Source organism: Bombina bombina, chromosome 5, assembly GCF_027579735.1.
Source record: "Bombina bombina isolate aBomBom1 chromosome 5, aBomBom1.pri, whole genome shotgun sequence".
Taxonomy (NCBI): Eukaryota; Metazoa; Chordata; class Amphibia; order Anura; family Bombinatoridae; genus Bombina; species Bombina bombina.
Genome location: NC_069503.1, coordinates 400,939,691 through 400,952,936, shown reverse-complemented (window position 1 = coordinate 400,952,936; position 13,246 = coordinate 400,939,691). Strand labels below are relative to the sequence as shown.

At 41.6% G+C, this 13,246-nt stretch overlaps 1 protein-coding gene across 1 annotated transcript in view; it reads right to left on the bottom strand.

Annotated features, from left to right (window-relative positions):
• Positions 1-702: 702 nt before the first annotated feature.
• OXSM (3-oxoacyl-ACP synthase, mitochondrial) overlaps positions 703-13,246 on the bottom strand; it is an 81,998-nt gene continuing 69,454 nt past the window's right edge. Inside the window, exon 3 of the mRNA XM_053714238.1 lies at positions 703-2,007. Coding sequence (XP_053570213.1) covers positions 1,605-2,007 — 403 coding nt within the window. The 3' untranslated portion in view covers positions 703-1,604. The remainder of the gene's footprint in view (positions 2,008-13,246) is intronic.

Below are 13,246 nucleotides of genomic sequence, written 5' to 3'. Positions count from 1 at the left end.
TCACTTTAAAAATATCAACAGCCTATTAAGTCAAAATAGTTTTTCCATTTGTATTTGATAGTGCATGTAGTCTTTTCACTCATTTAAGAGTTCAGTAAGTAAAATAAAACTACTTACTGTCCAGTCAAAATGTAATATCCAAGATGGCTGCCGTGAGTCCCCCAATCTAACTCAACTATGCAATCAGCCATTTATTATGAAGAAACTAGAAAACAGAATAGAGAAGGAATATGCAAGGAGAGTACATGGGTGGAGGAGACTAGAAGGAAACGCTGTGGAAGGGAATTAGATAAAATGTGTTCCAAGAGAATAAAATCAAAATAATAATGAAAAGTAGGTTATTAAAAGAATAAAGTTAATAATTCAAATGAAGTGTGTTCTTCAGAGAGAGAAAAAAACACAGAAGGGGCAATAAACTGTACATAACGAAAACTATATGGGAAAATTACAAAAATAAATATATTGTACAAATAAATCACAAGTATTTAAGTACAAATCCTACCACTAAGGAAAGCAGAAAAAAATAGGAAGCTATATACTGTCTTCATATTAGTCAGGGCTATTTGTGTTCTCTTTACTCATTGATTTATTTTTGTTGCAATATCATTGACTGTTCAGCCTGTATAGAATTTAACACTAAAATATAAAGCCTTCTGTTGTGATAACATTAGAACTATTGTTTAAAAAGAGAGACCCAGGTCCTTTGTGCATTTCAAATTGTTGCTTTATTAGTTAAAGGGACAGTCTACACCAAAATGTTTCTTATTTAAAAAGATAGATAATCCCTTTTTTACCCATTCCCCGTTTTTGCATAACCAACACTGTTATATTAATACACTTTTTACCTCTGTGATTACCTTGTATCTAAGCCTTTGCAGACAGCCTCCTTATCTAAGTGCCTTTGACAGACATGCAGTGTAGTCAATCAGTGAAGACTCCTAAATAACTTCACGGGAGTGAGCACAATGTTATCTATATGACACATGTGAACTAGCACAGTCTAACTGTGAAAATTTGATGATAAAAGTAAATTGGAAAGTTGTTTAAAATTGCATTCATGCAAGTTTAGTTTTGACTTTACTGTCCCTTTAAAGTCAGATGGTGCATTCCACTGCTCTCCTACCAAGGATGTTCCAGATTAGTGGGACATTATACTAAGGCCTACTACTATCAAAGTGCTTTCTTTTTTAATTATTCAAAATGTTAGTTCATATATGCTCATTTTACTTTAATAGAGCTTGTAATTTTAAATAGCATAAAAACCTATTAACATGATTTACAAAGTAGGTACCTTAGTTCAAAGTCACATCACTGCTGTCCATAAAAAAAAAAAAAGAAAGACTTTCTTAGAGCACAATGCAGCCATAAGAAAATATGAATGGCTTAAAGAAAATAGAAAAGCTCTCATATTTATCCAACAGGAAACTTGTTGGAGTAATGATATTTAATGATATTTAAGCTAAAAATACACATTTTAACATGTTCCTAATATCAGTACTAGACTAAACATACTGTTAAATACCGTTGTAGCCACTCTGAAAAAGAGAATAAGGAGCAATTCATTTAAAAAAAATGGTATTTTCTCTGTAAAAATAATAGTCGTATCATACACTTGCAAAACAAAGGGTGGCATTAGTACCACCAAAGCCAAATGAATTGCTCAAAGCTATACGTCTTCTGACAGGCGGCCACTCCTGTGCTTTAAGAGGGATGTAATTAAGATCAAATTCAGGCTCTGTTCTATCCAGGTTCAGTGTAGGAGGTAATGTCCCATAATAGCAGGAGAGTACTGTAAAAGCTGCTTCAATTGCTCCTGCTGCTCCTAATAGGTGACCAGTTGCACCTTTTGTTGCCGATACAGCAAGAGAGTACGCGTGTTCTCTAAAAAGCCTTTTAATAGCTCTGTTTTCAGCAGCATCTCCAAGAGACGTGGAGGTAGCATGAGCATTGATATACGAGACGTCCTCAGGCTTTATCCCGGAATCCTTTATTGCAGCTTTCATGCACCTAAAGTAAAATTATGGAAAATAAAAAAAATGTTAGACTTTTACTTAAATTCTTTACATATTTATTAAGGTTTTCTTTCCTTTTATTTTATTGCAGCAAATACCTGATCACAACATGCCAACTATTATTTCTAATGTAACACATAAAAACTACTATATACAGGCATCCCCCGGGTTACAGACATGTGACTTAAGTACAACTCATACTTACAAACAGAGAAAAACAAAATTTATGCTTACCTGATAAATTCATTTCTCCTGTAGTGTGGTCAGTCCACGGGTCATCATTACTTCTGGGATATTATCTCCTCCCCTACAGGAAGTGCAAGAGGATTCACCCAGCAGAGCTGCTATATAGCTCCTCCCCTCTACGTCACCTCCAGTCATTCGACCAAAGGACCAACGAGAAAGGAGAAGCCCAAGGGTGTAGTGGTGACTGGAGTATAATCCAAAAATTTTTTAAACCTGCCATAAAAAACAGGGCGGGCCGTGGACTGACCACACTACAGGAGAAATTAATTTATCAGGTAAGCATAAATTTTGTTTTCTCCTGTTAAGTGTGGTCAGTCCACGGGTCATCATTACTTCTGGGATACCAATACCAAAGCAAAAGTACACGGATGACGGGAGGGACAGGCAGGCTCTTTATACGGAGGGAACCACTGCCTGAAGAACCTTTCTCCCAAAAACAGCCTCCGAAGAAGCAAAAGTGTCAAATTTGTAAAATTTGGAAAAAGTATGAAGAGAAGACCAAGTTGCAGCCTTGCAAATCTGTTCAACAGAAGCCTCATTCTTAAAGGCCCAAGTGGAAGCCACAGCTCTAGTAGAATGAGCTGTAATTCTTTCAGGAGGCTGCTGTCCAGCAGTCTCATAGGCTAATCGTATTATGCTACGAAGCCAAAAAGAGAGAGAGGTAGCCGAAGCTTTTTGACCTCTCCTCTGACCAGAATAAACGACAAACAGGGAAGACGTTTGACGAAAATCCTTAGTTGCCTGTAGATAAAATTTCAGGGCACGGACTACATCTAGATTGTGTAGCAGACGTTCCTTCTTCGAGGAAGGATTAGGACACAAAGATGGAACAACAATCTCTTGATTGATATTCCTGTTAGTGACCACCTTAGGTAGGAACCCAGGTTTAGTACGCAGAACTACCTTGTCTGAATGAAAAATCAGATAAGGAGAATCACAATGTAGGGCAGATAACTCAGAAACTCTTCGAGCCGAGGAAATAGCCATTAAAAACAGAACTTTCCAAGATAACAACTTGATATCAATGGAATGAAGGGGTTCAAACGGAACACCCTGTAAAACATTAAGAACTAAGTTCAAACTCCATGGCGGAGCAACAGTTTTAAACACAGGCTTGATCCTAGCTAAAGCCTGACAAAAAGCTTGAACGTCCGGAACTTCTGACAGACGTTTGTGTAAAAGAATGGACAGAGCTGAAATCTGTCCCTTTAAAGAACTAGCGGATAACCCCTTTTCTAAACCCTCTTGTAGAAAAGCCAATATCCTTGGAATCCTAACCTTACTCCATGAGTAACTCTTGGATTCGCACCAATATAAGTATTTACGCCATATTTTATGGTAAATCCTTCTGGTAACAGGCTTCCTAGCCTGTATTAAGGTATCAATAACTGGCTCAGAAAAACCACGTTTTGATAAAATCAAGCGTTCAATTTCCAAGCAGTCAGCTTCAGAGAAGTTAGATTTTGATGTTTGAATGGACCCTGGATCAGAAGGTCCTGTTTCAGAGGTAGAGACCAAGGCGGACAGGATGACATGTCCACTAGATCTGCATACCAAGTCCTGCGTGGCCATGCAGGTGCTATTAGAATCACTGATGCTCTCTCCTGTTTGATTCTGGCAATCAATCGAGGAAGCATCGGGAAGGGTGGAAACACATAAGCCATCCCGAAGGTCCAAGGTGCTGTCAAAGCATCTATCAGAACCGCTCCCGGATCCCTGGATCTGGACCCGTAGCGAGGAAGCTTGGCGTTCTGACGAGACGCCATGAGATCTATCTCTGGTTTGCCCCAACGTCGAAGTATCTGGGCAAAGACCTCCGGATGAAGTTCCCACTCCCCCGGATGAAAAGTCTGACGACTTAAGAAATCCGCCTCCCAGTTCTCCACTCCTGGGATGTGGATTGCAGACAGGTGGCAAGAGTGAGACTCTGCCCAGCGAATTATCTTTGATACTTCCATCATTGCTAGGGAGCTTCTTGTCCCTCCCTGATGGTTGATGTAAGCTACAGTCGTGATGTTGTCCGACTGAAACCTGATGAACCCCCGAGTTGTTAACTGGGGCCAAGCCAGAAGGGCATTGAGAACTGCTCTCAGTTCCAGAATGTTTATTGGAAGGAGACTCTCCTCCTGATTCCATAGTCCCTGAGCCTTCAGAGAATTCCAGACAGCGCCCCAACCTAGTAGGCTGGCGTCTGTTGTTACAATTGTCCAGTCTGGCCTGCTGAATGGCATCCCCCTGGACAGATGTGGCCGATAAAGCCACCATAGAAGAGAATTTCTGGTCTCTTGATTCAGATTCAGAGTGGGGGACAAATCTGAGTAATCCCCATTCCACTGACTTAGCATGCACAATTGCAGCGGTCTGAGATGTAGGCGTGCAAAGGGTACTATGTCCATTGCCGCTACCATTAAGCCGATCACCTCCATGCATTGAGCTACTGACGGGTGTTGAATGGAATGAAGGACACGGCATGCATTTTGAAGCTTTGTTAACCTGTCTTCTGTCAGGTAAATCTTCATTTCTACAGAATCTATCAGAGTCCCCAAGAAGGGAACTCTTGTGAGTGGAAAGAGAGAACTCTTCTTTTCGTTCACCTTCCATCCATGCGACCTTAGAAATGCCAGTACTAACTCTGTATGAGACTTGGCAGTTTGAAAGCTTGAAGCTTGTATCAGAATGTCGTCTAGGTACGGAGCTACCGAAATTCCTCGCGGTCTTAGTACCGCCAGAAGAGTACCCAGAACCTTTGTGAAGATTCTTGGAGCCGTAGCCAATCCGAATGGAAGAGCTACAAACTGGTAATGCCTGTCTAGAAAGGCAAACCTTAGATACCGGTAATGATTTCTGTGAATCGGTATGTGAAGGTAAGCATCCTTTAAATCCACTGTGGTCATGTACTGACCCTCTTGGATCATGGGCAAAATTGTTCGAATAGTTTCCATCTTGAACGATGGAACTCTTAGGAACTTGTTTAGGATCTTTAAATCCAAGATTGGCCTGAAAGTTCCCTCTTTTTTGGGAACTACAAACAGATTTGAGTAAAACCCTTGTCCTTGTTCCGACCGCGGAACTGGATGGATCACTCCCATTAATAAAAGATCTTGTACGCAGCGTAGGAACGCTTCTTTCTTTATTTGGTTTGTTGACAACCTTGACAGATGAAATCTCCCTCTTGGGGGAGAGGATTTGAAGTCCAGAAGGTATCCCTGAGATATGATCTCTAACGCCCAGGGATCCTGAACATCTCTTGCCCATGCCTGGGCGAAGAGAGAAAGTCTGCCCCCTACTAGATCCGGTCCCGGATCGGGGGCCCTCGATTCATGCTGTCTTAGGGGCAGCAGCAGGTTTCCTGGCCTGCTTGCCCTTGTTCCAGGACTGGTTAGGTTTACAGCTCCTTCCTGTTTTGGTGCAGAGGAAGTTGGTGCTGTTCCTGTTTTAAAATTACGAAAGGAACGAAAATTAGACTGTCTAGCCCTAGGTTTGGCTTTGTCCTGAGGCAGGGCATGGCCTTTACCTCCTGTAATGTCAGCGATAATCTCCTTCAACCCGGGCCCGAATAAGGTCTGCCCTTTGAAAGGTATATTAAGCAATTTAGATTTAGAAGTAACATCAGCTGACCAGGATTTTAGCCACAGCGCTCTGCGTGCCTGAATGGCAAATCCGGAATTCTTAGCCGTAAGTTTAGTTAAATGTACTACGGCATCTGAAATAAATGAGTTAGCTAACTTAAGGGTTCTAAGTTTGAGTGTAATCTCATCTAGTGTAGATGATTCAAGTGTCTCTTCCAGAGACTCAAACCAAAATGCTGCTGCAGCCGTGACAGGCGCAATACATGCAAGAGGTTGCAATATAAAACCTTGTTGAACAAACATTTTCTTAAGGTAACCCTCTAATTTTTTATCCATTGGATCTGAAAAGGCACAGCTATCCTCCACCGGGATAGTGGTACGCTTAGCCAAAGTAGAAACTGCTCCCTCCACCTTAGGGACCGTTTGCCATAAGTCCCGTGTGGTGGCGTCTATTGGAAACATTTTTCTAAATATCGGAGGAGGTGAGAACGGCACACCGGGCCTATCCCACTCCTTAGTAACAATTTCAGTAAGTCTCTTAGGTATAGGAAAAACATCAGTACTCGCCGGTACCCGCAAAATATTTATCCAACCTACACATTTTCTCTGGTATTGCAACTGTGTTACAATCATTCAGAGCCGCTAACACCTCCCCTAGTAATACACGGAGGTTTTCCAGCTTAAATTTAAAATTTGAAATATCTGAATCCAATCTGTTTGGATCAGAACCGTCACCCACAGAATGAAGTTCTCCGTCCTCATGTTCTGCCGCCTGTGACGCAGTGTCTGACATGGCCCTAATATTATCAGCGCACTCTGTTCTCACCCCAGAGTGATCACGCTTGCCTCTAAGTTCTGGTAATTTAGCCAAAACTTCAGTCATGACAGTAGCCATATCCTGTAATGTGATTTGAAATGGCCGCCCAGATGTACTCGGCGCTACAATATCACGCACCTCCCGAGCGGGAGATGCAGGTACTGACACGTGAGGCGAGTTAGTCGGCATAACTCTCCCCTCGTTGTCTGGTGAAATATGTTCAATTTGTACAGATTGACTTTTATTTAAAGTAGCATCAATACAGTTAGTACATAAATTTCTATTGGGCTCCACTTTGGCATTAGTACATATAACACATGTATCTTCCTCTGAATCAGACATGTTTAACACACTAGCAATTAACTAGCAACTTGGAAATGCTTTTTCAATTAATTTACAATTATATGAAAACGAACTGTGCCTATCAGAAGCACAGAAAAAATTATGACAGTTGAAAATAATTAAGTTATAGCATCAAATCTTTGTAAGAAATATACAATTTTAGCAAAGGATTGTTCCCATTAGCAAAGGATAACTAACCCTGTCAGCAGAAAAAATACACAAATAAACGTTTTTTATCACAGTCAGCTACACTCTTCACAGCTCTGCTGTGATGATTACCTCCCTCAAAAAAGGATTTGAAGATCCCTGAGTTCTGAAGAGATGAACCGGATCATGCAGGAAGAAAATGAACCTCTGACTGAATTTTTTGATGCGTAGTAAAAGCGCCAAAAATGGCCCCTCCCCCTCACACATAACAGTGAGAGAGATCAGTGAACTGCTTTAAATTAAACAAAACTATTGCCAAGTGGAAAAAATAGTGCCCACAACATTTTTTCACCCAGTACCTCAGAGAAATAAACGTTTTTACATGCCAGCAAAAAAAAAACGTTTAACCTCAATAAATCAATTGTTATTTAAAACCTATTGCAAGTCCCTGCAAATTAGGTTAAGTCTATGCATACAGTATAAAACCAGTGAAGTACCATTCCCCAGAATACTGAAGTGTAAAATATACATACATGACAGCCTGATACCAGCTACATCTACTGCATTTAAGGCTGAGTTTACATTATAACGGTATGGCAGGATTTTCTCATCAATTCCATGTCAGAAAATAACAAACTGCTACATACCTCTTTGCAGATTCATCTGCCCGCTGTCCCCTGATCTGAAGTTTACCTCTCCTCAGATGGCCGAGAAACAGCAATATGATCTTAACTACTCCGGCTAAAATCATAGAAAAAACTCAGGTAGATTCTTCTTCAAATTCTACCAGAGAATGAATAACACACTCCGGTGCTATTATAAAATAACAAACTTTTGATTGAAGGTAATAAACTAATTAAATCACCACAGTCCTCTCACACATCCTATCTATTCGTTGGGTGCAAGAGAATGACTGGAGGTGACGTAGAGGGGAGGAGCTATATAGCAGCTCTGCTGGGTGAATCCTCTTGCACTTCCTGTAGGGGAGGAGATAATATCCCAGAAGTAATGATGACCCGTGGACTGACCACACTTAACAGGAGAAATAGAGCTTTATCGCCAATCCTTCTTTCCAGGATAACCCAAAATACTCAAAATCCAATTGTCACAAGGACAGAAAGTGATGTGAAATTTAATGAACAGGGGCACAGATAGCAAAACAAACTTTTCCCTATGCTATCCAAAACTAAAATGTTTGGCTAGAGTTTCACACAAAAAAAGTGCCTGTTCCAACTTACATACAAATTCAACTTAAGAACAAACCTACAGAACCTATCTTGATAGTAACCTGGGTACTGCCTGTATATATACTTTTTTCAGTTACTCAGTATTAACAAATTAACTTAAAATCTTGGAGCAATTTCAGAAATGTGTGAGTGTGTATACAGCATCTATGATTTACACCTTGTCTACTAATAATAAAGTTATCTAATCTATATTTACTAGTGCATTTGTGACCCATCTATAATTCATTTTATGTTGTCATGATTGCGTATCTTTTTCTGTCGAGAGAAATGGCGTTTTGTTGATGTATTTGTTAAAATTAATACAAATTTAAAAAAATATAACAAAAAGTATATGTCTAATTAGATAAAAAAGGAGCACAGAGACACGTAGATAAGTAACAGGTAGAAAGAGCACACAGGTTGGTGAACAGCAGTAAGGGTGAGAAATTTGGATGAATGACTTTTTTTGGAGTGTGTAGGAGGAAGCAGGTGACACATTTCAGATGGTCTCTCCCTGCTTACACAAGAATACTCACCAGATAGCAAACCAGTCTAAGGGCAACACTATGGGTCAGTGGAAATCCAGCTCATCACTAGCTATAGTCCAACCAAAATAAAAGAACAGCAGCCCAGGCACATCGCAGGAAAGCAAAACGGCTTATCTCTTGTATGACCACCTGGACCTTAAAAAACTTTACCAACTTTTTTTGAGGGACTCTCTAAAATGCTGAAAAGCTCTTCTGCTTCTAAACTATGGGCTCAATTTTAGCAACTTCCAAAAATATCCTTCAGATTATTATGATTATCGGTTATTTGTACAGCGCAAACAGATTCTGCAGCGCTATAAACATAGGCGGAATATAAGGAAACATTTATAGGAATCAGACGGGTAGAGGGCCCTGCCAAGAGTCGCACTGTTGTAGTCAGCTCTAAAGAAGGTGATCTACAAACAGCATGGCTCTTAGACTTACATGCTAAGAGGGTTCGAGGGGATAGCAATTGAGGGGAAGAAACGGTATAAAGAAAGGTTAGTGTAGGATGTATGCATCCATGAACAGCAGAGTCTTTAGGGAGCGTGTGAAGTTTTCAAAACTAGCTGAGTCTTGTGGAGCGAAGCAGAGAGTTCCACAAGATGGGAGTCAGTCTGGAGAAGTCCTGTAAGCGGGAGTGTGAGGAGGTAACAAGAGAGGAGGAGAGTAGGAGGTCATGGGCAGAGCAAAGGGGACGGGAGGGAGAGTATCTAGAAACAAGGTCTGAGATATAGGTCTGAGATAAAGGGGGGAGCAGTGCAGTTGAGGGCTTTGTATTTCAGAGTGAGAATTTTGTGTTTAATCCTGGAGGCAAGAGGAAGCCAGTGAAGGGATTGGCAGAGAGGTGTAGCAGATGAAGAGCGATGTGTAAGGAAGATGAGCCTAGCAGAGGCATTCATTATAGATTGTAAAGGAGCTAGGCGGCAGCTGGGGAGACCAGAGAGGACAGAGTTGCAGTAATCGTGGCGGGAAAGAATGAGAGAGTGGATTAAAATCTTAGATGTGTCTTGTGTAAGGAAATGTCTAATTTTAGAGATGTTTTTAAGGTGAAAGTGGATTTAGCCAAAGACTGAATGTGAGGAGTGAAAGAAAGATCTGAGTAAAGTGTGACCCCAAGACATCAGGCATGCGGGGTAGGGGTAATGATGGAGTTGTCGACAGTTAGAGAGAGATTGGGGGTGGAGATTTTGGAAGAAGGGGGGGAAATAAGGAGCTCAGTTTTGGAGAGATTTAGCTTGAGGTAGTGAGAGGACATCCAGGAAGAGATGTGAGAAAGACAGTTAGTGCAGAGAAGTAGATTTGGGTGTTGTTGGCATACATATGATATTGGAACCCGTAGGACTTTATTAGGGAACCTAATGATGACATGTAGATTGAGAAGAGAAGGGGACAGAGCCTTGCGGTACCCCAACAGAAAGTGGTGATGGGCTAGAGGCCCCAGAGAAGGCTACACTAAAGGTACGGTTTGACAGGTAGGAAGAGAACCACGAGAGGACTGTGTCAAAAATGTCGAAGGATTGGAGGGTTTGGGGCAAAAGAGGGTGGTCAACAGTATCAAAGGCTGCGAAAAGATCAAGGAGAATAAGCAGAGAAAAGTGGCCTTTTGATTTTGCTGTAAGTAGGTAGTTGGTAACCTTAACGATTGCTGTCTCTGTGGAGTGATGGGGACGAAATCCAGATTGTAAGGAAATGGGATAGGCGTACATATACTAGCTTTTCAAGAAGTTTTGAGGCAAGAGGGAGTAGAGAAATAGGGCGGTAGTTGGATTGGGAGGCTGGATCAAGAGAAGTTTTTTTGAGGATAGGTGTGACCAGTGCATGTTTCAGAGATGAGGGAAATATACCGGTGCTGAGGGAGAGGTTGAAAATGTGTGCGAGTATAGGGGTAAGGGTAGAAGGGAGGGGAGTAGAATGAGGGGATAGCATCAAGGGGACAGGTAGTGAGGTGAGAGTGCAGTATTTATGGCAGCTAAATTTATGGCTATGTGGGTTGTGGTTGATTGCGAGCGTTTGAGGGGGTGAGAGACTGGAAGTATGCTGAGAGCTGATTTAATTTCTGATGGAGTCGATTTTGTTATTGAAGTGGCTGGCAAAGTCTTGAGCTGACAGAGAAGTTGTATTAGGGGGTGGGGGTGGGGGTGGGCGGAGAAGATAATTGAAAGTGGAGAACAGAGGTTTTGGGTTTGAAGAAAGAGTAGAGATAAGAGTAGAGAAGTAATGTTGCTTATAGAGATTAAGGGCAGAATAGGAGGAGTTCAAAATGAACTTGTAATAAAGGAAATCAGCTGAACTCCGATATGTTCTCCAGTGCCGCTCAGCAGTACGGGAACATCTGCGTAGGTACCGTGTCAGAGGAGTATGCCAGGGCTGAGGATGAGTGTGTGCTTTCCGAGCAATGGTAAGAGGGGCCATATTGTCAAGGACCGATGTAAGGGTGGAATTATAATGGCAGATAGATTGGTAAGGGTAGGATGAGATAGATGAGAGGAAATGTTTGAGGGAACTAGCGAGCTGTTGCTGATCTAATGACATAATGCTTCTGTGAAGTTTGGTGTGAGAGGTAGAAAGAGGGAGAGTTGTAGAGGGGATGAGATGTTGCAAGTGAGGAGATGAAAGTCAGAAAGAGGAAAAACAAAATTTATGCTTACCTGATAAATTTATTTCTCTTGTGGTGTATCCAGTCCACAGGTTCATCCATTACTTGTGGGATATTCTCCTTCCCAACAGGAAGCTGCAAGAGGACACCCACAGCAGAGCTGTCTATATAGCTCCTCCCCTAACTGCCACCCCCAGTCATTCGACCGAAGACAAGCAAGAAAAAAAAAAGGAGAAACTATAGGGTGCAGTGGTGACTGTAGTTTAAAAATAAAAAACACCTGCCTTAAAATGACAGGGCGGGCCGTGGACTGGATACACCACAAGAGAAATAAATTTTGATTTCTCTTGTAAAGGTGTATCCAGTCCACGGGTTCATCCATTACTTGTGGGATACCAATACCAAAGCTTTAGGACACGGATGAAGGGAGGGACATGGCAGGAACTTAAACGGAAGGCACCACTGCCTGTAAGACCTTTCTCCCAAAAATAGTCTCCGAAGAAGCAAAAGTATAACATTTATAGAATTTAGAAAAGGTATGAAGCAAAGACCAAGTCGCCGCCTTACAAATCTGTTCAACAGAGGCCTCATGTTTAAAAGCCCATGTGGAAGCTACTGCTCTAGTAGAATGAGCTGTAATTCTTTCAGGAGGCTGCTGACCAGTAGTCTCATAAGATAAGCGTATTATACTTCTTAGCCAAAAAGAAAGAGAAGTTGCCGAAGCCTTTTGGCCTCTCCTCTGTCCAGAGTAGACAACAAACAAAGCAGATGTTTGACGAAAATCCTTTGTAGCTTGTAAATAAAACTTTAAAGCACGAACCACATCAAGATTGTGTAATAGACGTTCCTTCTTTGAAGAAGGATTAGGACATAGTGAAGGAACAACAATCTCCTGATTGATATTCTTATTAGATACCACCTTAGGAAGAAACCCAGGTTTGGTACGTAACACTACATTATCTGCATGGAAAATCAGATAAGGGGAATCACATTGTAAAGCAGATAACTCCGAAACTCTTCGAGCCGAGGAGATAGCTACTAAAAACAGAACTTTCCAAGATAAAAGCTAATATCTATGGAATGCAAAGGTTCAAACGGAACCCCTTGAAGAACTTTAAGAACTAAATTTAAACTCCATGGCGGAGCAACAGGTTTAAACACAGGCTTGATCCTAACTAAAGCCTGACAAAACTCCTGAACATCAGGAACCTCAGCCAGACGTTTGTGCAAAAGAATAGACAGAGCAGAAATCTGTCCCTTTAAGGAACTAGCTGACAAACCCTTCGCCAATCCTTCTTGGAGAAAAGATAATATCCTAGGAATCCTGAACTTACTCCATGAGTAACCCTTGGATTCACACCAATGAGGATATTTACACCATATCTTATGATATATTTTCCTGGTGACAGGCTTTCGAGCCTGAATTAAGGTATCAATGACCGATTTGGAAAAACCACGCTTTGATACAATCTCCAGTCAGACGTAGAGAAATTAGATTTGGATGTTTGAAGGGACCTTGAAGTAGAAGGTCCTGCCTTAGCGGCAGAGTCCATGGTAGAAAGGATGACATGTCCACCAGATCTGCATTCCAAGTCCTGCGTGGCCACGCAGGGGCTATCAAGATCACCAAAGCTCTCTCCTGCTTGATCTTGGCAATCAGACGAGGGAGCAGAGGAAACACATAAGCCAGGCTGAAGGACCAGGGCGCTGCTAGAGCATCTATCAGCGCTGCCTTGGGATCCCTGGACCCGTAACAAGGAA